The sequence below is a fragment of the Trachurus japonicus genome, chromosome 11 (genome assembly GCF_045865225.1).
Source record: "Trachurus japonicus isolate A0001 chromosome 11, Traja_1.0".
NCBI classification, from domain to species: domain Eukaryota; kingdom Metazoa; phylum Chordata; class Actinopteri; order Carangiformes; family Carangidae; genus Trachurus; species Trachurus japonicus.
In genome coordinates this window covers 3,479,136-3,506,585 of record NC_140917.1, presented here as the reverse complement: position 1 = coordinate 3,506,585, position 27,450 = coordinate 3,479,136, and the positions used below count along the sequence as shown (strand labels likewise).

The following is a 27,450-nucleotide window of genomic DNA, read 5'->3' as shown; positions in this document are numbered from 1 at the left end:
TGTAATCCTAATGTCCTTCTGTTCATGTATTGAATATTGTCATTATTATTTGTTGTGTCAAAACCTGGTTCACTGAGAGAGGAGCCACAATCTCAGATCCCAGACACTCCAAACCTGCAGGGGGCAACCACATCAGTGGTGGAACCCCAGGTAAGAGGAAGGAAGTGCCTGAGGGAGCACATTCACCTGCGCACCCATACAGGAAGCATGGTTTGAAATGTTTGGAGCTGGCTCAGTCAGCTCTCTTGCCTGCTCCTGGAGACACCTCACAGCCACAGCTCCTGATCAACAATTGAAGACACCACTGGTACAGTACAGTAAATGTTTAAGTTTGGAGGCCATGCTTCCCAAATGCTTTGATTGTGTGTTTGTGGTTGCAATGGTTAAATTTAAGTTGAGTAAATTGGAAACTTTATTATGATTTTATAGAAGTACTTTGGTACTCGTACTTTGTTTCTAGTACTCTAATCGTAACCTTTGGTGTAGCTTGTTACTTTAATTGTTAACCTTTTTGAAATGATTTGAGTTGAATTAATCTGAATAAGTTTAATTTCATTTCATTTATCAAGTAACATTAACATTTATTAATTCATTTATTCTTTATATTAAGTGTGAACTGAAATTATTTGCTATTAATGCCTTTGTCTTTCTGTTTATCCTAGGTTATTAACCTACTATTCTGTTACACCCCATTCATCTCATTCCGCCCCAAAATAAAATACTGAAGATTGAACAGAATTGAGTTGTCCATCGTGTCCTTCAGCAGTTGATCAGCCGTTTTTCAAGTTTGGGCAGAGCTGTGGTCAACAAATACACACTTCAACAGCACATAACTTGACAGTTAATAACCACCGTGGACAGTGAGGACAAGGATTAAAGGCCTGAAGTCAAGCTGTCGACGCGAAGGACTGGAAATTCTCCACCATGGCGGAGGAGGCCCTTGGCAGATCAGTCAAGCAACTGAAGCAAGAGAGGACCTCAGCTAAAAGTGCCTTCACCAAACAGGCAAACTACCTGAGCAAAGCTGCAGATGGCCTGGTCAAACATGAACTACAAGAGGAGTTCTACAAGCTCAGCTCCCTGGCAAGATGTGTCAACGATGCAAATGATGACTACAGGGCTGGCCTACTGGCAGATGCTGAAGTAGGAACTGAGAAGGATGAAGAGGTCAAGCTCGACATTCACCAGCAGGCTGAGCTTGAAAAGACAATAGAAGAGTGCGACGCGAGGCTGGGGGACATCCGTGAAGCAGTCCAATCCAACCTCTGGCCAAGATACGGTAAGGAGGAGGTTGACTCTGCAATTGAAGAAGCGGAAAGAGCCTGTGATAGAGCCCAAGCAAACCCCATCGCTGCTATCAATAGAGACGGCTACGAAATGCAGCTGAGAGGAGCAGAGAGGCTAATCCATGAGGCAATAGCGAGCCTGAAAGACTGGGAAAAATGGATTCCACATGATCAGACAGCAGACCTGAAAGGCAGATTAAAACACCTGAGAACGTTCCACAGCAACCTTGAGGCCAGGAGAGCAGAATTCCTCACCGCACAAAGAATTGCAGAAGAGGAAAGAAGAGGATCAGAGCCCCAACTGATGGCAGTTCCACAGCCGGTTCCACAAGCAGTGGTGAGAATAAAGCCAACCAGTCTACCGAAATTCACTGGGTTCAAGAGGAATTTCCACAGATGGAGGAAAGACTGGGAAAGCCTGCAAAAGCAGGGAGAACCGACTGGCTCAGTGGAGGCAAAGAAGTTCCAACTCCTTGACAGTGTGGACGAGAGGATATGCAGAGACCTGCGGCTGTCTACATACAACACTGCTGAAGACATATTCAGAGTGCTTCAAAACAGGTACGGAAACAAGTCAGCAATTGCCTTGGAAATAATCGAGGACCTGGAGAGGATCCCTCCCTTGAAGTCGTACCAGCCGAGGAAGGTAATTGACCTAATTCAAGCTGTGGAAAAGGCCCTGAATGACCTCACCGAGCTTGAAAGTGCTGGAGCCATCAAGAATCCCCTGGTGATCAGATCCATAGAGAGCAAACTGCCTGACAATATGAAGAGGGACTGGCTGACATTCATGGTCAATCCAAGAAACGGAGTCACACCTGACAATCACTTCGATAGCCTCCTCACATTCTTAAAGACTCAGGAGGACATTCTAGAGAAACTAGACCAACTGGGTGTAAGTGAAAGACCGGAGAAGAAACCTACCTACCCGGAGAAGAGGTTTGCCTCCACAAAGTCCACAAGAAGAGGAGGATGTGTTGTCTGTGGAGACGAAAGGCACAGAGAGAAGATTTTCTTTTGCAAGCGGTTCAAAGAATTAAAGCCTGGTGAAAAGCTAAACGCCGTTGAAAAGCTGGGAGCATGCAGAAGATGCCTCATGTGTCATGAAGAGGACGAGGAATGTACAGACACTTACCTGTGCAGGAACAGAGACTGCAAGAGAGACCACCATTTCTTTCTCTGCCTGAAAGGAGGATTCAAGGGAAAAGAATCTGAGAAAGTGGGAAAACCCAGCACCGGAAGGCAAACCCTCACAGAGGAACAAGAGAAATTAATATCTGAGCTCCGCCCAGACATGGCAGAAAAATTCAGGAAAGCTTTCACCAACATGGCTGCAAAATCACACTGCACTGGAAAAAACCTACCTGGAGTGATGGACTCAAACACATGTGAGTTACCAGTTATTCTTATATAACCACCAATGCGGGGCAGAAGATTGGAACACTCATTGACTTGGCATCAGACACCAACTACATCACTCACAGAGCTGCCAGAAGACTGAGACTACGAAGTGAAAAGATCACACTTGTTGTCCATGGAGTCGGAGGCATGGCCATGAAGGTAAAGACCAAAAGATACTTACTCAAGGTAAGAGTCAAGACACCCAGAGGCACGGAGAGGGCTCATGAGCTGATCTGTTATGGCTTGGATGAAATCGCAAGAGTGCACAGAGTCATCAAACCGCAACAACTCAAGAAGTTTTTCCCTGACACCAGCCTGGAAGACCTCCACAGACCAGAGCACGTCGAGCTTCTCATCAGCCACCGTGAAGGAAGACTCGCCCCACAAAGAGTGAAGGTAGTAGGAGATCTCGTCCTTTGGGAGAGCCCGTTAGGAAAGACCGTCGGTGGAGCGCATCCAGACCTCTTTGAAGTCGTGGGCATGGCCCTACACAACTCTGAGACTCACTTTGCACGATCGATGAGGACCACAGCAGTGAAGTATCAAGAAATTGCTGAGATACACGAGATCAAGGCTGAAACCAAAAGCACAGCTGGCAGAGAGTTCTTAGACTGGTGGAAATGGGACAGCATTGGAGCAGCCTGCGAACCCATGTGTGGAGGATGCAGATGTGGTAACTGTCAACCGGGAGGTAAAGACATGACTCTGAGCGAGGAGAAAGAACTGGAGATCATCAGACGAGGCCTGACCTACGTGAAAAAAGATGCACACAGTCAGGAGGCTCACTGGGACACAAAATACCCCTGGATTGAGGATCCAAGTTCCCTGCCCAATAACAGGAATGCAGTGGAGGCCACCTTTCTACGGACAGAGAGACAGCTCAAGAAAGAACCAGAGTGGCGGGTGGCATACACAACTCAGGTCCATGAGATGGTGGAGAGGAGAGCAGCAGAGAAACTCACCAAGGAAACCATCGCTGACTGGAAAGGCCCAGTATGGTATGTCAGCCACTTGGTGGCGCCAAACCCACACTCCATTACAACACCTGTGAGACTGGTATGGAACAGCAGCCAGAAGTTTAGAGGGCTCAGCATGAACGACCTCCTTCTGAAAGGGCCTGATGTTCTCAATCCCATCCGAGCAGTGTTATTAAGGTTCAGAAGAGGAGTCCATGCTGCTCTAGGTGACATCAAGAAAATGTACAATTCTGTGTGGCTTGAAGATCTGGAGATGCACCTCCACAGATTTCTCTGGAGAGACAGTGAAGATGGAGAAATTGAGGAATATGCCATCACCAGAGTCAACATTGGTGATCGACCAGCAGGGTGCATCGCACAACTGGCCATGAGAGAGACAGCAAAACTGCCTATGTTCACTCACATGGAGGAGAAGCGTAGGATCATTGAAGAGGATGCCTATGTGGATGACATCCTGACATCCCATAATGACCTAGACAAGCTAGACAAAACCACCAAAACAGTCGAAGAAGTCCTGAAAGCAGGTGGATTCTTCCTCAAGCCGTGGGTCCGGTCAGGCCAAAGTGGGAGGCAGACACAAGCATCACAACATCCAGAAACGTCGGATCAAGTCTTCATTCTTCCCAACCAAATGAGGGAAGGAGACAACAAAGCCCTTGGAGTGGGGTACCTGGTCGAATCTGACAAACTGTATCTCATGACTTCAATCAACTTCTCAAAGAGAAAAAAGAAGATGAGAATCAGCCAAAATCTTCTTGGGAAAGAGGTAAGAGAAAAAACTCCAAACCCACTGACTAGAAGACAACTTCTTAGCCAAGTGGCTAGCCTGTATGACCCCATAGGCCTTGCAACACCTACCAAACAAAAGGGAGCCATTCTAGTCAGAAGAGCTTTTCAGGAAGCTGGAGGCAAAACTCTAACACGAGACACATGGGACAAACCTCTGTCTGAAAGACTTAGAGAAGAAGCTATCCACCTGTTTGAGGAATACACACGGCTCAACCAAATCACCTTCCACAGAAGCCTCACACCAGTCAAAAGAATTGGAGGACCCTGGGGAATAACATTCTCTGATGGAAGTGACCAGAGCTATGGAGCTGTTGTGTACTTCAGATGGGAGACCGAACAAGGCGTCCAGGTCCGGCTTGTGGAGTCCAAAGCAAAGCTCCCACCACTTGACCAAAAAGGAGAACCAGTGAAAGCTGAGGTATGTGGTGCCGTCTTTGCTGCAAGACTCAGAAGATACATTGAAAAGCACAGTCGGATGCAAGTGGAACGTTGGCTCCATCTGCTGGACAGCCAAACCGTGCTAGGAGCAATACAGAGAGACAGTTATGGGTACCAGACCTTTTTCGCAAACAGAGTGGGAGAGATCCAGAAGTCCACATCAGTTGAGGACTGGAGGTGGATTCCAGGTGAGCAAAACATTGCAGACATCATAACAAGAGGAGGAAGCCCAGAAGACCTCAAAGAGGACTCTGTGTGGCAGAATGGACCAGAGTTTCTGACACGACCTGTGGATGAGTGGCCGACAAAGTCAGTCAAAGATGTCGCTGCGTATGCCAAAGAAGGTATAAACAAGCTCCAAAGGAAATGTTTACAGCAGCACTGACTCGAGCACAGGTGAGGAGAAACCAAAATGCCCCATCTGCCACTGCAATTCTACTATCTCCAAATTCTGCTCAAGGTAAAACTGACCAAACCAAGGACCTGCAAAGCAGCCCCATTGGAGATGAACACCAAATCCAAGTCCGGAGACCACCTGCTGGTTTTGCAGTGAAAAAAATCCTTGACATCAGCAAATTCAGCAGTTTAACTAAACTGACCAGAGTCATCGCCTGGGTGTGGAGAGCTGCCACAGAGTGGAAGAAAGTGCTGGCCAGAACTTCAGTCACAGATGAACCAAAGAGGGTGAGAACTTCTTCAGCTCAAATCAAATCCAGAGCCAAAGAAGCAACACTTACCGTCAGGGAGTGTGAAGATGCACACAGGGATCTCTTCCTGGCAGCTCAAGAGGAGGTAACTTTTCCAGACACCACTCTCAGCAGACTTGCTGTTGTCAAAGATGAAAACACTGGACTTTTACTCTGTGGAGGAAGATTCCAAATCTTTAATGATGAAAAAACTGCAGTACCAATCTTGCCTTGCACATCATGGGTATCCACTCTTCTAGCTCAAGAAGCTCACAAAGCAAACCATGAAGAAATCGCAGGCACACTCCTCCGGATGAGAAGGAAAGCCTGGGTGGTAAGAGGCCGGAAACTAGCTCAAAAGATTGTTGACAACTGTGTGGCATGCAGAAAAGCCAAGGCCAGAAGATGCCAGCAGATCATGAGCGACCTTCCGTCAGAGCGAATAACACCGGCCAATCCATTTGAGTACACAACATTGGACTTATTTGGACCTTATGAAGTGAAGGATGAGGTGAGGAAAAAAGTGAAGCTCAAAGTGTGGGGAGTTGTCTTCTGCTGTATGGCGTCCAGAGCTATGCACACTGACCTTGTCAGTGACCAGTCAGCTGAAGGCTTCCTGTTGGCTTACCAACGATTCACAGCATTGAGAGGACATCCAAGGAAACTGTGGTCGGATCCTGGAAAAAACTTTGTCGGAGCCAGACCTGCCCTCAAGGAGCTCTACATGTATCTGGACGGGCTGGAAAAGTCAAAGCTTGAAAATGAAGCCTCCAAACATGGCACAGAGTGGAGCTGGAAAATCCATCCAGCAGATTCGCCTCACCGGAACGGAGCTGCTGAAGCTGCTGTCCGCACCGTGAAGCGGGCTTTGCACAATCTGGGAGGTAATGGAGTCTTCACATGGGGTGAGTTTCAAACCTTCCTTTATATGGCTTCCAACCTCGCCAATGAAAGACCTATTGATGCCAGGACTCAGAGCCGGGAGGACTGTGTAGAGTACATCAGCCCAAATTCACTTCTGCTTGGAAGAGCTGGACCCAGCGGAGACCCAGGGACCTTTAACTTTGAAGGCTACAGCTACAAGAGGTTAAGAGCTATCCAAACAGAAGTTGATCGGTTCTGGAGGAAATGGTGCCAGTTAGCAGGACCGAACCTCTTTGTCAGGACCAAGTGGCACACAGCACACAGGAACGTGGCCGTTGGAGATGTTGTCTGGCTCGCTGACCAAAACACCCTGCGAGGTCAGTTCAGGCTTGCCAGAGTCATTGATGTCAACGCTGACAAAAAAGGAATCGTAAGGGATGTGCATGTCAGAACCTTCCCCAGCTACCCAGTCTCAACTGTGAAGCCCACTCAAAAGGTGAGAAATCCATCAACCAAAATACCTGCAACAGTCCTTCACAGAGATGTCAGACGGATAGTCGTCCTGCTTCCAGTTGAAGAGCAGCAACAATGGGACAATTGAATCCATCACAGAGCTGGTGTGACCTCCTTGGGTTGAGCAACCAGGAGGTCAAGTGGGAGGTGTTGTGTCAAAACCTGGTTCACTGAGAGAGGAGCCACAATCTCAGATCCCAGACACTCCAAACCTGCAGGGGGCAACCACATCAGTGGTGGAACCCCAGGTAAGAGGAAGGAAGTGCCTGAGGGAGCACATTCACCTGCGCACCCATACAGGAAGCATGGTTTGAAATGTTTGGAGCTGGCTCAGTCAGCTCTCTTGCCTGCTCCTGGAGACACCTCACAGCCACAGCTCCTGATCAACAATTGAAGACACCACTGGTACAGTACAGTAAATGTTTAAGTTTGGAGGCCATGCTTCCCAAATGCTTTGATTGTGTGTTTGTGGTTGCAATGGTTAAATTTAAGTTGAGTAAATTGGAAACTTTATTATGATTTTATAGAAGTACTTTGGTACTCGTACTTTGTTTCTAGTACTCTAATCGTAACCTTTGGTGTAGCTTGTTACTTTAATTGTTAACCTTTTTGAAATGATTTGAGTTGAATTAATCTGAATAAGTTTAATTTCATTTCATTTATCAAGTAACATTAACATTTATTAATTCATTTATTCTTTACATTAAGTGTCAACTGAAATTATTTGCTATTAATGCCTTTGTCTTTCTGTTTATCCTAGGTTATTAACCTACTATTCTGTTACACCCCATTCATCTCATTCCGCCCCAAAATAAAATACTGAAGATTGAACAGAATTGAGTTGTCCATCGTGTCCTTCAGCAGTTGATCAGCCGTTTTTCAAGTTTGGGCAGAGCTGTGGTCAACAAATACACACTTCAACAGCACATAACTTGACATTATTATTGCAACAAATTGTGTAATTTGCACATAACTCATTCAAGATAATTAATCAATACTATCAACTAAAAGATGAAGGATATTTAATAATTAAATGACTGTGGTTATGCACATATATTTTGCATATTAACAATTTCCCTTTGTAACTTCCATATTTACTCTCTCACAGAGCTTTTAGATCATTTCACAATGTTCAAGAAATTAAAACACATCCAGCACTTCCTCCTCAAAAGGAGCTTTATTGCACAGTACTGTATATATATACTGTATCAAAACTTTTTTTTTGCCTTTGAGTCACTGCAGATCACTTTTAAAAAGAGAAAATAATGAAAAACATAATGAATTACTTAAGGTAATATGTAGTAAATAGAAGAGTAAACAAATGAATAAAAACCCAACAATTCCTTGCGTGTGTGTTTCTATTATTATTATTATTAACACACACACACACACACACACGTTAAATGATTAATCTTTGAATATTAAAGAAAATATTGTTATTTAATATCATGACTTGAACAACTTAAAGTTCATGTAAGATCTAACCTAACCTAAGTCCACCTTGAAGTCTTATTGTATAAATTTGAAGAATAAAACCATCACCACCCCTATACCAGTCAACCACTAATGTCATAAAATAAAATCATGGACAGAAAAACATGAAAATGTGATATAAAAACAATTCAATCCTTTAAAAACACAAAGCCTTTAGGTTGCATGTAGACCACAGTGTTCCTCTACCTTACAGCCAACTGTCTCTGAACTAAATGTTATAATCAGTTCATATCCTAAATGTTCTACAAAGAAATTTTCTGCATAAAATTCATTCACATCAAACAAAGTCAAAATACAAAACAAAGCAAGACTCGTTAAAGGGACGAGGAGTTTTGGAAAAGCAAAGTGTTTCCACACTACATTTATGAGCCTCCGCGCACCGTGAAATTATTTGACCGACGCAAGACAGACTCATGTTTTCATTCATCAAGAATTAAAGTCAGAGGTTGGAAGACGATCACATACCGTCGTAGTTCCCACCATAAACGGTGATTCGGCTGCGTTATTCTCATGACTCGCCACAAAACCGAAAGGAAAGAAACACTGGTCGGCTCGCCCAGCATTTCCACCACCACTAATAATAACAAAATAACATTAGAGACAAAACGATATATTTATCAAAAATGGGCCCATTAACAAGTGTGGGTAGCGTAGATTCATCCACAGTAATATGAGAGTATTTTTCGTTCTGCCGATGGAGAAACTCCTCGTTGTCCCTTAAAAGTTCATGTAAGATCTAACCTAACCTAAGTCCACCTTGAAGTCTTAATGTATAAATTTGAAGAATAAAACCATCACCACCCCTATACTAGTCAACCACTAATGTCAAGTAAATTCATGGACAGAAAAACATGAAAATGTTAAATAAAAACTATTGAATCCTTTAAAAACACAAAATCTTTAGGTTATCGTAGTGGCCTATAGTTGCTTGTAGACCACAGTGTTCCTCTACCTTACAGCCACCTGTCTCTGAACTACATTTTATAATCAGTTCATATCCGAAATGTTAAATGTTGATATCCATCTGCATAAAATTCATTCACATCAAACAAAGTAAAAATACACAACAAAGCAAGACTTGGAAAAAAGAACAAGAATATAAACTTGATTGTTGTTGAGAACAGATCCACAGGCCTGGTGTCTGCAGGGTCATTCAGTGTCATCAGGCCTCTGCTGTTTCTCTCTGCTGAGAAAACCTGAAATATCCACCAGCAGAAGAAACGTGGTGTGAGGACAGTCAGCTGCTCAGACTGAAACACCAAATCAAACTGTCTGGGTGAATCAGGGCTATTGTTATTAAAAGCACCATTCAGAACACAAGGAGAACACTTTAAAACATTGCATCGAGACTGATAAAAGTATACATGGTAAAAGTTTTACCCCGTTAGTGACATTATTCATCCATCTGCTGCTTCAGTTCACTGAGTTGACTCTTCACCTGCTCAAGCTCTTCGGAAACATCTTTTTTTTTTAAAAAGCAAGCAAATAAGTTAATAAAATTGATTAATTAGTGTCAGTGACAGTGATATTTACAGACCTCTAAGTGATCTACATAAGTAATTTTATTTTTTTGCAGTGTTTTCTACCTGGGAATGAGAAATCATCTGTCATCAGTGACTGCTTAATCGATTCCGTAAGGGTTTTCTCCAGTTCTCTGAGGACATCCACCTAATTCAGCAACAAAATCACTTGTCACTCAAATATTCTGTTCAAAATATACAGAATCATGATCATCATGTATGACTGACTCTTTTGAAATACAGTATGTCTGTCTTAGAATAAGATCAGTAGCTGCAGAGTTTCAGTGGCAAAATAAGCGTTTAGAATGATGCATAACACAGCAATAACCAGAAAAACACCATTTTGTTTTATATTATAAAATATGATAAACCTTCAATTTTTCCAGCTGGGTCAACATGTCATCTTTTGCCCCCTGAAACATAGTGTTCTTTGATTTATGTACATGATGCTGAATGATGCTCCTCATGTTTCTCAGTGTGCCTGCTCCCCTGCATTCTGCTGCTTCTACAATTAAACAGAAAATTGTTGTCCAACTGAATGTTTCTGCACTGAAAATATATATGATGAACATGATCTTTTGTATTACCTTTATAACACTCTTGCATGTCAGCCTCAATTCTCTCCATCAGGCTGCTGTAGATTTCTTTCTTGCGCTCCCGGATCAGGCTGTTAACTTTGAACTTAACCTTTTCCTCCTTAAAGAGGGAACATAAAGAATAGAATGGATCACCATATTTTCACCAGGCTCTTTTTTCTCTCTGTACTGTGACCCGTTAGGGACATAGGCACAGTGACACACCTGCCACCTTCCAAACACAGTACTGTAAATCCAGAAGCAGCTGCACAGCAAAGGCTAAAGTCTGAGTTTAAGAGTTATTCACCATAATAATAATAATGGTTTACATTTATATAGCGCTTTTCACGATACCCAAAGCGCTTTACAGAAACCACTAATCATTCATACCACATTCACACCGGTGGTGGTAAGCTACGTGTATAGCCACAGCTGCCCTGGGGCAGACTGACGGAAGCGTGGCTGCCAATTCGCGCCAAACGGCCCCTCCGACCAACACCAAACATTCATACACATCCACACGGGGCAAGGTGGGTAAGGTGTCTTGCCCAAGGACACTGTGACTGCGACTGGGACAGAGCGGGATTCGAACCGCCGACCCTCTGATCATTGGACGACCCGCTCTACCGACTGAGCCACTGCCGCCCATGTTTAGCAGGTTTACTTGTTTGGAAAACCCAGTCATACCCAATAACTTTTCTGTTTAAAATGACTGACTGTCTGGCTGATACAGTTAGTAGGTAGGTATATGATAATAGTTAAGATAACATTATTCACGTACCTCTGACTTCAGAAAACTCAGATGCAACTCAACTTCTTTGTACTTTTGGACCAGCTTCTCTGTGTCAAGTGAAAAATCATGGATGGCTCCATTGAATGGTCCATGAATTCTGGAAAAAAAAGAACATTTCATATCTTTAGTTATGGGATTATATCACGTTGTTTATGGTATTTTAGAATGTGAAGCAGAGGTGGGTGGATAAGAAGATAAGATATGACTTCAAGAAGCAAGACCAGAAGCACATCACTTGCTCAAAATGGATAGTTCATCCCTCAAAAGCAAGTATTCATGTCAGTAAAAATACTGAATACATTTCACATCATTGCTTGACTTTTGATTCCAACTAGAAAAAGCATTTCCAAGAATGGAAATGGTGTGACTGCTGATAGCAACTGAACGCTGTTGCAGAATTAGCAAATAGTGCAAGCAGTGATCACCATACAAATGTTTGACCAAGGTCGGAATCGAACCCACAACCTCATGGTCATTAGACTTCCACTCTGCCTCTAGGCCACGGTGCACACACAGTTGCAGAGACTGTTGTCTGTTAATGATCTGCACACTGTCAACATCAAGAAAGCTTGAGAGTCAAGCTTGAATGACTTAGAATGAAAATTTCTGTGAATTTCAGGCTGAGAGCAGCAGTTTCAACATGAAGCAAGTTATCAGAAGTCAACAGAGGACAAGTGTGGCTACAAAACTGGAGAAAATAATTTGTCTAGAGTTTAATTTGCAGAAAAAGTTAAATATTTTAAAAAGTATAAATAGTTAAAAAGAGAAAAGTAATGCCGATAAAGTTCAAAAAAAGCTGCACGTTTTGATATATGAATTGTTGAAATAGCACAACACCTAACACACTAACCATATGGCCACAGAGAACCTGAGTTACAATGAGCTTTATACTATGAGGAATCAAAGACTGTCCAATGACAGCTGAATAATTGGAATCAAAAGTCAAGCAATGATGTGAAATGACTGAGGGAGGAATCGAACCCATGACCATAAGATCACTAAGCCTTTACTCTGCCACTCGGCTACAGAGAGCACACTGCTTTCAAGACTGTTGTCAAGTCTCTTGTCATTCATTGTAATGTGATGATGTGCTGCAAACTGGTACGAGTAATCAAGGAGATAACAAACACCTGTAACCAATTGAAGGCGGTGGAGGAGAGCAGAATTCAACATAACATAACAAGAGTTCTTCACTTGGATTCGAACCAGTGACCTTGGGGTTCGCAAGCAGCCACCCTAACCCCTACACTACAGTGGAGTTGTGGAGAGGAGAGGTTGAGACTTTGATGAATGTGAGATTTTTCAATGATGCTTAAAATAAAAAGAAATTAGTATAAATTAGCCACACCAAGTAAGAAGAGGACTTTTTTGTGACCTGTGACTATTTTTTGGTGAATTAAAATGAATTAAAAAGCACTTAACAGCAAGTTACAAAGTTGAGCTCCTTCTCCTGCTGCTCCAAAAAAAATGCATTGGGCTGAATGAGAGCAGAGAGCTCCCTGGCTGCATTTAAAAAATATTTTAAATTATTAGCTAAGTCTCTTTGCATTTTTGACCAGAATTTTAGCCAGAAGACAAGTGTGGCTACAAAACTGGAGAAAATAATTTGTCTAGAGTTTAATTTGTGGCCGTGCTGACAGTTTAGCCAGAAAAACTCTAGAATGTTTTTTTGCCTCTCCCCACTCTGGCACCACTCTGGCTCTGCTCGTTAGACGCAATACACACACATTATAAAGCTGAAAAAAATCAGAAAAGGTTAAATATTTGAAAAAGTATAAATAGTTAAAAAGAGAAAAGTAATGCCGATAAAGTTCAAAAGAAGCTGCACGTTTTGATATATGAATTGTTGAAATAGCACTGCTGAAGCAGTCACACTATTGTTCTTCTGTTTGGCCATTTTCTTCCGCCTTTTTACGGTCTTCTTCTAGTCCTTCATACTTTGTGCTATTTCAACAATTCATATATCAAAACGTGCAGCTTTTTTTGAACTTTATCGGCATTACTTTTCTCTTTTTAACTATTTATACTTTTTCAAATATTTAACTTTTTCACAAAAAATCTCACATTCATCAAAGTCTCAACCTCTCTTCTTCACAACTCCACTGTAGTGTAGGGGTTAGGGTGGATGCTTGCCAACCCTAAGGTCACTGGTTCGAATCCAAGGGAAGAACTCTTGTTATGTTATGTTGAATTCTGCTCTCCTCCCCCGCCTTCAATTGGTTACAGGTGTTTGTTATCTCCTTGATTACTCATACCAGTTTGCAGCACATCATCACATTACAATGAATGACAACAGTTTTTGAAAACAGTGTGCTCTCTGTAGCCGAGTGGCAGAGTAAAGGTTTAGTGATCATATGGTCATGGGTTCGATTCCTGCCTCAGTCTTTTCACTTCATTGCTTGACTTTTGATTCCAATTATTCAGCTGTCATTGGACAGTCTTTGATTCCTCATAGTATAAAGCTCATTGTAACTCAGGTTCTCTGTGGCCATATGGTTAGTGCTCAGCCTGAAATTCACAGACATTTTCATTCTAAGTCATTCAAGCTTGACTCTCAAGCTTTCTTGATGTTGACAGTGTGCAGATCATTAACAGACAACAGTCTCTGCAACTGTGTGTGCACTGTGGCCTAGAGGCAGAGTGGAAGTCTAATGACCATGAGGATGTGGGTTCGATTCTGACCTTGGTCAAACATTTGTATGGTGATCACAGCTTGCACTATTTGCTAATTCTGCAACAGCGTTCAGTTGCTGTCAGCAGTCACACCATTTCCATTCTTGGAAATGCTTTTTCTAGTTCTTGTATGCCATTCCGCATGTCTTTGTCAATTTATTCTGCTAATTCAGCATGGTTCAGCAATGGCTTTCAGCATTCACACCATTTCCATTTTTGGAAATGCTTTTTCTAGTTAGTGTCACACTATTGTTCTTCTGTTCGGCCATTTTCTTCCGCCTTTTTACGGTCTTCTTCTAGTCCTTCATACTTTGTGCTATTTCAACAATTCATATATCAAAACGTGCAGCTTTTTTTGAACTTTATCGGCATTACTTTTCTCTTTTTAACTATTTATACTTTTTCAAATATTTAACTCATTGAGTGCCAGACCTTTCATAAAATGGTCAGTGCCAGGTGCCAGCGTTTTGGGACATTTTGAGTAATATGTCAAGACCCAGAGAGTATTTTGTACTATGACTCTGAAAACACCAAACAGCTCAAAGGAAAGAGGAGACTCTCTATATAACTAGGGAAAAAACCATTTGTTTGTACCTTGTTCCATTCTTGATTTATCTTAAGTTGAATAGACCCTGGTTGCACCAAAAAGACCACTTTTTTTCTAGAAAGCTGAGAAAAATGCATTTTTGTGAAAGAGAGTCTCTCAAGAAAAATAGTGATTTATCCGTTTTAATTTTGGCTTCAAAAACATGTAAGACATCTGAAAATTTCATTTCACATGTTTTTTTCACCCCCCCCCCCAAAAAAAAAGACTAAACAAAAAACAAAACAACAACAACAACAACTAAAATACAACAAGTACGAGCAGTTGCTGCCTCTCCTACGCCCCCCTCCCCCTCCACTCCCTCTCCTCTCCTCCCCTCCTTCTCCTCCTGCTGCTTCCCCTCGTCTCTGAAGTAGTGAGGGAGACGTCGTGTCATCTTCAGCCTCTCTGCTGGACGCGGCCGCGGCAGCGACTCACCGCGCTGATCTCTCGGTTCGTCGTCACGTCGGTTAGACAGCAACTGGTGAAACTGACTGCGCGATCCGCCTCCGCTTCGGCATTTCGGTGCTGATCATCTAGATCAGTTTACCTTTCCTGCCTCCTCCGGTCACTTCATGCTGGAGCTGCTAATAGCACCGTGGCTAAGCTTTCCTCCAGCTCCACGGTACACTTGTTCCAGGCTCTGCCCGTCGTTTTTCTCCAGAAATAGAAACTTTTTCCAATGTTGTTATCTCCGTACCGATCGCGCTCGTCTTCTCCTCCTTCTTCACTTCTTGCTCTGATCTACAGTCTCCTTCGTTCTACACATCCCAGAAGCCCCAAAATTACTCACAGTGTGCGCGAGAGCGCCCCCATTTACCAGCCGCAGAAAACTGCATTTGACGTCTATGGACGTCAATGGCACTCAAGCGTTGGATTTTGATTGACGTCCATAGACGTCAATGGCACTCAATGAGTTAACTTTTTCTGATTTTTTTCAGCTTTATAATGTATTGCGTCTAACGAGCAGAGCTAGAGTGGTGCTAGAGTGGAGAGAGGCAAAAAAACATTCTAGAGTTTTTCTGGCTAAACTGTCAGCACGGCCACAAATTAAACTCTAGACAAATTATTTTCTCCAGTTTTGTAGCCACACTTGTCTTCTGGCTAAAATTCTGGTCAAAAATGCAAAGAGACTTAGATAATAATTTAAAATATTTTTTAAATGCAGCCAGGGAGCTCTCTGCTCTCATTCAGCCCAATGCATTTTTTTCATAGCAGCAGGAGAAGGAGCTCAACTTTGTAACTTGCTGTTAAGTGCTTTTTAATTCATTTTAATTCACCAAAAAATAGTCACAGGTCACAAAAAAGTCCTCTTCTTACTTGGTGTGGCTAATTTATACTAATTTCTTTTTATTTTAAGCATCATTGAAAAATCTCACATTCATCAAAGTCTCAACCTCTCTTTTCCACAACTCCACTGTAGTGTAGGGGGTAGGGTGGCTGCTTGCCAACCCTAAGGTCACTGGTTCGAATCCAAGGGAAGAACTCTTGTTATGTTATGTTGAATTCTGCTCTCCTCCCCCGCCTTCAATTGGTTACAGGTGTTTGTTATCTCCTTGATTACTCGTACCAGTTTGCAGCACATTATCACATTACAATGAATGACAACAGTCTTGATAGCAGTGTGCTCTCTGTAGCCGAGTGGCAGAGTAAAGGCTTAGTGATCATATGGTCATGGGTTCGATTCCTGCCTCAGTCATTTCACATCATTGCTTGACTTTTGATTCCAATTATTCAGCTGTCATTGGACAGTCTTTGATTCCTCATAGTATAAAGCTCATTGTAACTCAGGTTCTCTGTGGCCATATGGTTAGTGTGTTAGGTGTTGTGCTATTTCAACAATTCATATATCAAAACGTGCAGCTTTTTTTGAACTTTATCGGCATTACTTTTCTCTTTTTAACTATTTATACTTTTTAAAATATTTAACTTTTTCTGCAAATTAAACTCTAGACAAATTATTTTCTCCAGTTTTGTAGCCACACTTGTCTTCTGGCTAAAATTCTGGTCAAAAATGCAAAGAGACTTAGATAATAATTTAAAATATTTTTTAAATGCAGCCAGGGAGCTCTCTGCTCTCATTCAGCCCAATGCTGAGAGTTCTCCACAACTCTGTCTGTAGTCCAGTTGGTAAGGTGGCCGCTTGCCAACCCCAAGGTCAGTAGTTCGAATCCAGGCTGAGCAATCTTGTTATGTGATGTTGAATTCTGCTCCCCTCCCCCACCCTCAATTGGTTACAGGTGTTCGTTAAGAGACGCATTAATTGCTTCTGCCACCGTTTGCAGCACATCATCACATTACAATGGCAACAAGCCTATGTCTGTGCTCTCTGTGGCGAAGTGGCAGAGTAAAGGTTTATTGATCATGAGGTCATGGGTTCGATTCCTTACTTTTTTTTTTAAGCAGAAGCCAGTGATCCTCTTATCAAAGGTTTTCTTTACCCCTCACATACTGTCTCTGTCTGTAGCCTAGTGCTTAGCTTGCTGGTTTGGAGACCTGAAGGTTGCTGGTTCAAATCTTGCCTCAACAACAATTATAGTGAATTATTTTCCCAGTCGTCCTCTGTTGACTTCTGATAACTTGCTTCATGTTGAAACTGCTGCTCTCAGCCTGAAATTCAAAGAAATTTTCATTCTAAGTCATTCAAGCTTGACTCTCAAGCTTTCTTGATGTTGACAGTGTTTCCAAAAGGTGCAGCTTTGGGCTCGTTAACTTCAGAGTGAGACAGAGTGCAGATCATTAACAGACAACAGTCTCTGCAACTGTGTGTGCACTGTGGCCTAGAGGCAGAGTGAAAATCTACTGACCAAGAGGTTGTGGGTTCGATTCCAACCTTGGTCAAACATTTGTATGGTGATCACTGCTAGCACTATTCGCTAATTCTGCAACAGCGTTCAGCTGCTTTCAGCAGTCACACCATTTCCATTCTTGGAAATGCTTTTTCTAGTTCTTTCTTCTTCTTTCTTTCTTCTTCCAAGGAAGTCATACTTCCCATGTGTGAAAACTCACCAAACTCTGCAGAAACGTCCAACCCCATGCCAGATTTACTCAACTCCAAGGACATGTGCCCCCCCCTCCTAGGGGGGGCACAATAAGCGTTTAAATTTAAAAACTTAATAAATTCCTACCAAACCAACGGTAGATGCTAAAGTTTTGAAACTTCACCACAATGTAGCCTCAATACTGCTGAAACCTTTGTCCACTTAAACTCATTACAAATTATGAAGTCCATCACTCTGTTTTTTTCAATAACTGTAAAACTTTTAAAATGTATCTCCTCCCACAATTTTTGCTCAATTGACACCAAACTTGCTACAGAGCATCTCCAGACTGTCCTCCACAAAACTTAATTCTCGGATTTTTGATTAAGCAAAAATTGAGCCTACAGTGCATGAAAACGTTTGACTGTAAACAGTACTGTAAACATATACCATCAAATTCTTGATAAATACATTTTCAATCATCCTGAAAAAAAATGAGAATATTCTGGAGTCACGGTTGATGAAGTTTGGCAAATATCAGAATTTTATCTCAAAAACTGAATTTTTGAGAACATTTTGAATTCTGCTCTCATGGGAACAACTGCAGTCAATGTGAGAGTGGAATTTTTAAACATCATATTTTCTCTCATGAAGCAAAACACGTATCATTAAAAACAAATCACCAACATTTCCATGCTGTCAAGATGCAATTTATGTATTATCAGATTTTTGTTTAGATAACAGAATTTCTGACATTTTGACCATTTCATCACAACAGCTGCCCGGACATTGACTCCCTGAGTGGATAAATGAAGCTACACAGCAGGTCTCACTACCAGCCAATTAGCTCAGCGAGTTAGGAGCTGGTTCTTGGTGTCAGAGATTGTGACTTCGAGACCCAGCAAGGTTGATGATGATGATGATGATGATGATGATGATGACAGATCAAAATGTCAGATGTCCTCAACATGAAACACAAGACAGTTGTCCTAATGGTGGCATCACAGCAAGCCATCTTTAAAAATCCAAATAGCTTGGACTGGACCATGTGCGAAGGCTCCTAACATCTTAGACTCATAGTAGATGTTTGACAAATACATATCAGAATTTTACCTCAAAAACTGATTTTTCTTTTTACAGTGGTTTCAAATCTGCCTGCACGACAGTGAATGGCTTACGCCAGGAATACACTGGGAACGGCCGCGAAGCGATACGTAAGCGGGGCGGAGCGGAGTTTTTTAACTGCTACACCAGGCACGGACGCGACGCGACACGGCTTCACTGTTTGTTATTGCAGCTTCAGCTTCACCTTGTCAATCCTGCAGTAAATGAGTGCACTTTATGTATCTCAACACATTTTCACATCCTTCCTGTTAAAATGGATTGACAGTACCTTTTTCACAGGTAATTTGCTGACTATGTAGGGTTTGCAAGTGCAGACTATATTAAATGGTATCAATTAACTGTTTAACTACACGATCATGGATCCACAATGTAAAAAAACAAACCCCATAATGTTGCACTGCTACTGGCTTTGCCTCTGGTACATGAGACATTTATTTTAATCACTTTTAAACGTAATATATTCGTTTTATACACAGTTCTCTGTAGTTTTCTACCTGTTGGAGGGCCGCGTAGCCACGCGACGAGGAAATAAAATAGACTCGGCGCGAAAAAGAATTGAAACGCCGCGCGACGGCCGCTGGAGTGCACGTCGCTCACATGGCCGGTGGAGGAGCTTCCATTGACTGAATGGGCGCGAGCTGCTGCGGGTGTCGCGCGACGTACGTTTCGCGTCGCGGCCGTTCCCAGTGTATTTCAGCCGTTAGTCAATTTGTGAAGCCACTGTTAAACTGCCACTTGTCAATTAGCTCAGTGCGATAGACAATGGTCTTTGGTTCCAGAGGTTGTGGGTTCAATCCTCAACTGGTACAAGGTCAACTGTCCTGTCTTTTTCTATTCTCCTGTTTGTTGCTCAGAATTGCCTAAATTTGCCCAAAGTAGCACGGACCCGACCACAGCTATAATTTTCATTCTGATCTGAGAAAAGCACCAAAGCGACTGAGAAAAACTGTAAGCAGAGAGGTTCAGCACTCGGTCTTATTGCCATTTGCCAGAGCAGCAGTTCATTATGATTTCTTACGGGAAGGTCTTCATAAACTCCTCATCAATGCTCTCAGTCAGCCATGAACATAAGTCCTTGTTGATGTTGACTTGTTTCTTTCGGTTTTTCTTTTTGCTGATGCCGTTGTTCCTGACTATACACACCAACATCCTCCAAGAACATTCTCCCCTCTGAATCTAAATTGAAAAAAAACATCTTTACAGTAGACACACATCAAACACACATTTGGTGTAAAATCGTGATCATCACAGTATAATAAAATACAAACGAGTCTGTAAGATTGTTCTAAAAAACGAAATAAAGACTTTGATCTGTTGTGCCTGAGAGAATTGGGGGCCCAGTTTGAACGTTATTTTTACAAACTGCAACAAACAAACTACAGACTCTACCTTTAAGATGGACTCCAACTTTGCTTCACATGAACTTTTTGATTTTTCAACCCCTTTAGTGAGGCATTTTTCAAAAGCCACATAAGCGTCTTCCATGGGTTTTCCGACTTTATCAAGTTTCTGCTTCATGTTTTCTTCAAGCTCTTTGCACACCAGAAATTCCGAAGTCTGAAATCAAACACACATTCATTATGACATCTGTTGTTCTTGAGTATAAACAGAATTTAATGGCTGTGAATTCTGGAAATCAATAATCACAACATTTTTGTGGGGGGTGACATCATGTAGTCATGAGAAGTGAGTCATCTGATGTTTTGTGACTTTTCTGTGAGTTATTTACCTACAAATACTAATCTATTCTGGGAATATCAATAATAATATGAGCCACATTAGTGCAGTTGTTAGCACTGGGTCTGGGGCCTTTCTGTGTGGAGATTACATATTGGGCCCTAGTTTGCTGGCGCAGCGCAGGTGGCGCAAGGTAACGCAGCCGGTCTAATGCAAGTTTCGACCAGCGCAGCCTAGCGCAAAGTCAGATTGGCAGATTTGTAGATCGCGCTGCGCTGAGATAGGCGTGGCCGCGCAGCAGGGGGAGGCGTCACAGATTCAGCTTGGTGCAGTGGAAGTTTCGTGCGAAAATGTCCCGCCGAGGTTGCGCTGAAAGCTCGCCACCTCAAACCAGGTCTATTCTCAGCGCAGGGCGGAGCGCAGCAGGTGCAGTGGAAGTTTGGCTGACTGACCTGCAGTGCACACACGTCACCAAGACCTCACAGGCAGATCTCCACAGTTCCAGGCACATTTCAATGCAATACATATCCACAATAACCACTATTTAATGCAACTAATGGAATCAACACGTGAATTTATATCTATATAGATTGTCCCGTCACATCTGACGTCAGATCAAAGCAGAGATAAAGGCTGTCGGCACGCAATGGAAACTCCACCTGAATTAACACAGCAGGGACGAACTGGCACTGAAAAGCAGCTGTGGATGTCCCAAGCAGGACTGAGGGTGGATGACTGCATGTCGCTGCCGTGTTGAGATACGCACTATGCCCTTGTGATGATCCCCTTTATTTATTTATTTACTTATTAATTTATTAGAGGGCGACTGCGTCGTCACGCGGCCGTAATGAAAAACAAAACACAAATCATCATCTCTCTTAGCCCACCACAACAGCCTCGGTATCAGATAGTCAGTATAGCCTATACTCAGCATCTCTCATCACAGAGAAAAAAGAGAGGAGGACAGAGAGAGAGAGAGAGAGAGAGAGAGCGTCCTTTACGCTGATTTCATCCCGCATGGTGTTTGTTTATGTTGTGATTAGTGTACACCTCTCATCTGTCTTACACAGGGAATAATAAATTGAAATGAATAAATGTGAGTTTCTTTATTAGTTTATTAGTTGTTGTTTCTTACACTGAGCACCGGTTCTCAGTGTATCAGATCAAACCTGATTAAGTATATTAGTAAACTCATTATTGGTCACTCTGAGCTCGGACCTCCGGACCAAAACAGCTGTTTCCTCCTGGGAGAGGTTCGGCCTCTGGCGTCGCTGTCTCCTCCGTCCATGTCAAAGTATAAAATGACAAACTTGCAGCGCGCATCGCCCGCGGCGCAGTTAAAGGTGAGGAGAGGAGCTCATTTGATTGGTGAATATCCGAATCGGCTGTGTTAATCCCACTTCTCCTCCTCCTGTCTCCCTCCCGCCCTCTCTCCTCCCCCTTTGCCGTTTGCGCCGGTAGGAGGGACGAGGGGCGGGCTTGCGCTGGCGTAAGTCGAACTGCGCTGTCCAGCAAACTTGCGAAATGGACCTGGACACGCCTCGTTGGCGTGGCGAAGCTGCGCTGCACTTAGACTTCGCCCGGTCTAGGAAACTAGGGCCCATTATGTGTGAATGCAAGTGTGTATAGTTGGTGGATCGATTAATGACAATACAGATCATTAAACACAATTAAAGTTTTATTTTTTAATCTTACCACATCCTTGCCTCTCGCCCCTTGAATCAGAGAGAGAATCCCGTACGCTCCAGACACATAGTTCAAGGCCACTGCATGAGGGTCATTGAGAGCTTGGAGAACTTCCTGAAGTTTGGGAATTTCTATAAAAAAAAAATGCAGTTTGTATATTTCCGTTACACTCTTCAGATTATTGGTCTTTCTGTGAAATAAAAATGTTCAAATAAACTACAACCAAATAAGACATTGGAACTATACATATCATGGAGACTTCACCTACCAGTTTGATCTGGTGTTAGCCAGTTTCCGTTTAGAAACTCAAGAGAGCTCACTGTGAACACTTCAAAATGTACATCGGGGTGTTTCTGAATAAAGAAAAAGTTTATATTTCAATATTGTCTTGCATCTGTAGACAACACTCATGTTAAACATAACTCACCTTTCTCCAAACTTTTTCAATTTGTTTTTCAACTGCTTTCCTGGCAGAATCATTTCTGTCCTCTATCTTTTTCCCATCAGGAGGTAGTGACCTATAAGAAAACATCAGATCAACTGGCAACTCACATATTCAAACTCAAACTTTGTTTATAGAGCACTTTAAAAACAACCAAAGTTGACCAAATTGCTGTACAGATAAATAAAAACATAACATTATTAAAATACCATAAAATACATAAGGCAAGGCAAGGCAAGGCATCTTTATTTATATAGCGAATTTCATACCAAGGCAACTCAATGTGCAATGTGCAATGTACATAAAGACAAAACATTAAAAAAAAAAAAAACATAAAACAGAGAAAAAGCATAAAACATAAAAAAGAGCATAAAACAGAATAAAAACAAAAAGTATAGTAAATTATTTATAGTAACAGGCAAATTAATTATAGTAAAGGGCAATATATTGTTGGGAAATAACTGTGCTCCCAACTACTACTGCGACAGAGGCTCTTGTTGCAGCTACAGTACTTCATATCTCGCTGGACCTTTCAGCAACCTGTACTCTCTGACACAGGCATCACATGTAAGTTTAGTTTATTAGTTTAATAAGGGACAGTGTGCAATTACATTAATCATTAAAAAACACATTCAAACACTTTACGGCTCTAATTTCGTAGACAAGTGCGAGTGAGGCACAGCGGGGCGTGTCTTGGTGCAAGTACTCCTCTTTCCCTCCGCTGTCCCTCCTACCGATGCAAATGGAAAGTGGGGGGGGGGGGCGTGAGTGGGTTTAACAGAGCTGACTCAGATCTTCACCAACCAAATGAGCTCCACTCCTCACCTTTAAATGTGCGGTGGGCGAGGCACACTGGAATTTTATATTTCGACATTGACGAAGGAGACAGCGACGTCAGACGCCAAACTGTTTAGGAGGAAACTGATGTTTTGGTCTGGGAAGTCCAAGCTCACAGTGGTTGAATATATGGTAACATGAACTGACCTCCGCGGGCTGATGAAGCGCACTTTCCGCACGAAATTGTCACCAAACTGAATCTGTTGACACCTCCCCCTACTGCACCACCACAGCCATCTCGGCGCACAGTCTACCGAAATGCCAAATTGACTGCATGAGCTGTTGAGCCAGACGAAATTAGCACTGCGCGGGGTTTGCCACCCTGCGCTTGGTACAGAATTAGAGCCCTTAGTTTAAATATTATTTAATTGGATGCTTCTTCAGTGTGTCATAGCTTGAACAAATGTCATTATATTCAATCACTTCTCACAAAAGTCCCCTCCTCTTTGTAACCCACTGAGCAAAGAGACGTCCAAACGACGTCTTTTCTAAGTCATTTTTGCACGTCTAATTTTGGTCCCCTGAAGGTGCAGACTGTTACTCCAGACGACGTCTTTTTCTGACGTCTAGTGAACGTCCAGTATTGACGTCCACAGGACCGCCGTATAAGGGCTATTTGTTGTCCAAATGTGGTCATTATAGACGTCTTTTCTGCGTCAAAATTTAAACCGACATCCACTGAACGTCCACAGGACTGCCGCATGAGGGCTATTTGACGTCCAAATGTGGTCGTTTCGACGTCTTTTTTGCATCAAATTTAAACTAATTTTAGACATCGTTTTTATACTGCTTCTAGGCTCTGTGCATAACTGTAGTCCCATTTCAGAAGGTGTCAGACTGTTCCAGTTCACTTTCCTATAGCTTCATTTGGTTTTCTCAGCAGCAGATTACCTGGAAATGCATGCAAAGGTGTAGTGCATTTCCAGTTCAAACCTGCTGCTGAGCCAGATGAAGCTACAGGAAAGTTAACAGGAAACAGATCCTCCACCTCCTGTAAACATATGGGACTACAGTTATACACAGGTTTACCAATAAATCACAATTCAATCCCCATTCATTTATTTCCATCTTTATTTTCTTAATCACTGGCACAAACATGTCATTCTAATGAAGTTATTGGTATCTGTTGAAATCAATACTGCTGGTAAAATACTAATAAATACATAAAGTTACACAGCCCACCTTGCTTCGGTCTGTGGCACAACAACAAATATAACACAATAAAAATTAAAGTGATAAACTCAATGTGTTTTGAGGAGAATTACAAATCAGAACCAACTACTGCATACTTAACACAGAAAAGACATGTACAAAAGTGATACAAAACTGTGACAAGATTCTCCACAATGGATAATCAGTCCTGGGTGACTGCTGTGTATCCCTCTCCTCCAGCATGTGTCTTTATGAAGTCCTCTCTGGCTGTGTCATCAAAATGTATGGCTCCATCTGCACAAGAAGAAGAAGAAGACAAATAATTAGAAATATGCAAAGACAACCTGCAGCCAGTCATACACCAAGTCTACATATTTGTAAGCAAAAATATGTTGCCTGTGTCTCCACTACCAATACTGGATTCATACAAAACCATCTCAGCAAATGTTAAGATATGACATATGGGCTTACCTTGTATTGCTCTATAAACCTTTGTCTTCTCCCTTGATATTAGATGTCACCATCAGGGCATTAGTGAAGAGTCTATAGGACAAAAAAACATTTATAAATAAATGTGAATGACACAGTGCTTTGCAAAAGTATTCATACACCTTGAACTTTTACTTTTACACATTTTGTCATGTAACAACAGTTTTAATGTATTTTATTGGGATTTTAAGTGATAGACCAACACAAAGTAGTGCATAATTGTTAAGTGGATGAAAAATACGTGTGGTGTTACAGATTTTTTTTTTTATACATGCAAAACTCTGGTGGAAACTGCACAACACACCATCCTCACTGTGAAACAGCACCCAGGAAGAGTAGCTAGTGGCAGCTTGTGTGTATGACAGAGCCCAGGAGGAGCTCCGTACAGCAGAGGGCTGTTAGCACTGTTAGCTGCCCTGGATGCTAGTGAGTGCAAGCAGTGGATGCTATCCGCTAGCCCGATGCTAATTTCCGCTAGCACGATGCTAACTTCCGCTAGCCCGATGCTAACTAGCGGTGGCGGCTAGCATCCGTGACTACCACTCACATCCCCATTTACCACAACAGTCCTCATAGCTACTCATTACAGCAAATAGACCAGACACCGGGGCCGTGAAGGTGCACGCCGCAGCGCGTCTTGTGTGAATGACACATCGGTTAAAATGGGCGCCGGAAAGAAACTGACACTATAAATGCATACAGTAAACATAAAATCAACTAAACCAAGCAAACTTACCTTCCACTTAGTGGAAAACGATGTTGTTGTAACCAAGGCGTTATGTTGACCACAGTCTGCTTCTGCAGGAGAAGAAACGCGCCAGTTGCTTGGTGTATTTCCTCAGCCAATCAGAGTGGCGTTTGCTGGTGCCTCAGCCAATCAGAGTATGATCACATGCTGCCTCAGCCAATCAGAGTGCCTTTGACTAGTTTAAATAATAAAGGCTCTTATCAAAGACTGTTCAAAATTATATTTACTTCTCCCTACTCTTATGAACCATGATCGGGTGAAATTATTTTCTGAAGCCATAATCTCCCACAAATTTCATTTCAAAATATATAAATTAAAATATATTAATTAATTAATTAATTAATTGAAATAAAATGAAATGAAATTGAAAAAAAAAACAGTAGGAAAAACAAAGATGTAAAATAACAAAATATCACATGTACTCAAGAACAACAATGTCTTAAATGAGTTTAAATTGAACATAGAAAATATGTCTACAATGCCCACATTTGGACGTCATCTGGCGTAACAGTCTGCACCTTCAGGGGACCAAAATTAGACATATAAAAATGACGTAGACAAGACGTTGTTTGGACGTCTCTTATAATGTTTAATCACAAACAATATATATTCGTATGTATTAATCATGTTGATAACAATATAGTTATTTGTCCACTACTACTATTACTAAAACTACTACAATCATTAATCATGTCAATTTCCTGCACCTGTCTTAGACGTCCAAAAAAAGTGACCAAGCCTGACGTCCAAATGTTTAACTGCATATTGACGTCCAAGTGAGGTCATGATTAGACGTCCAAATAGTGGACCTAGTTTGGACGTCGTTTAGGCGTCCAGAATTGGTCTTGGACCGACGGACGCAATATAGACATGATCTGCACGTCCATCAGACGTCCAATGTTTGGTGGGAATATACACTACCTCTTTGGGACCAGTTATCTGTTTACATGGCTTCTAATATCACCCTGGCTGGTCTGTCTTTCCAATATGTTATATAGGGTGAATATGGGTAAACTGGGACACTTTCTGAAAATTTACCTTCAACATCCTTTTTGATTATGAACCAAATGTCTTATTAGCCCATCATATGATACCATTCTAAATAGCTTAAGATCTCTCCTATACTATGTAGAAGAAAAAACAAAGAAACATTAAACACTGGATGAATGACCCTTCACCCAAAATAAATTGACCCAAAACCAAAATTTTGAGGCACTATTGGTAAAGTGGGACACCATATATTGGCAAACTGGGACACCTCCATTTTTATTTAAACACAATAATAAAAACAACAACAATTAATTTCTAATGAATAGAAATATTAACGTTTTTATTAAAAATACAATTTTATTTTAAAATCTTTATTTTCCTTGTCCCTGTTCTGCTCTTTTCTGCCATTGGATTCTGAAATAGGATTAGGCCAATTATCATTAGCCTACTAGCTAGCTAGGATAGGCTAGCTAAGCATCACAAGCATAATTTTCATTGTAGCTAGGTTTATTTATGCAATTTAAGTACATTTGTTTATATATCTAGCTAGCCATAGCTAAATTTATGGGGGATGAATAAAAGTGGAACTTATTTCTACCTTTAGAATGACTTAAATGATTGTCCCAGTTTGCCAATAGCACACTGTCCCACTTTACCAATAGCATATTGGTAGACTGGGACAGTAGTAAAATGCCACTTTAAAAAAAATGTAAGACTCACATGGATGTGAT

At 41.9% G+C, this 27,450-nt stretch overlaps 2 protein-coding genes across 2 annotated transcripts in view; one reads left to right on the top strand and one right to left on the bottom strand.

The window, feature by feature from the left end:
* Positions 1-27,450, top strand: part of LOC146977901 (flotillin-1) — a 364,493-nt gene that overhangs the window by 154,961 nt on the left and 182,082 nt on the right. The window lies entirely within an intron of this gene.
* Positions 10,311-27,450, bottom strand: part of LOC146977902 (nuclear GTPase SLIP-GC-like) — a 47,413-nt gene continuing 30,273 nt past the window's right edge. Inside the window, exons 9-17 of the mRNA XM_085790530.1 lie at positions 22,489-22,579; positions 22,330-22,414; positions 22,071-22,192; positions 20,079-20,255; positions 19,717-19,868; positions 11,629-11,649; positions 11,325-11,433; positions 10,556-10,664; positions 10,311-10,473 (exon numbers count right to left, since the gene is read on the bottom strand). Coding sequence (XP_085646656.1) covers positions 10,322-10,473; positions 10,556-10,664; positions 11,325-11,433; positions 11,629-11,649; positions 19,717-19,868; positions 20,079-20,255; positions 22,071-22,192; positions 22,330-22,414; positions 22,489-22,579 — 1,018 coding nt within the window. The 3' untranslated portion in view covers positions 10,311-10,321. The remainder of the gene's footprint in view (positions 10,474-10,555; positions 10,665-11,324; positions 11,434-11,628; positions 11,650-19,716; positions 19,869-20,078; positions 20,256-22,070; positions 22,193-22,329; positions 22,415-22,488; positions 22,580-27,450) is intronic.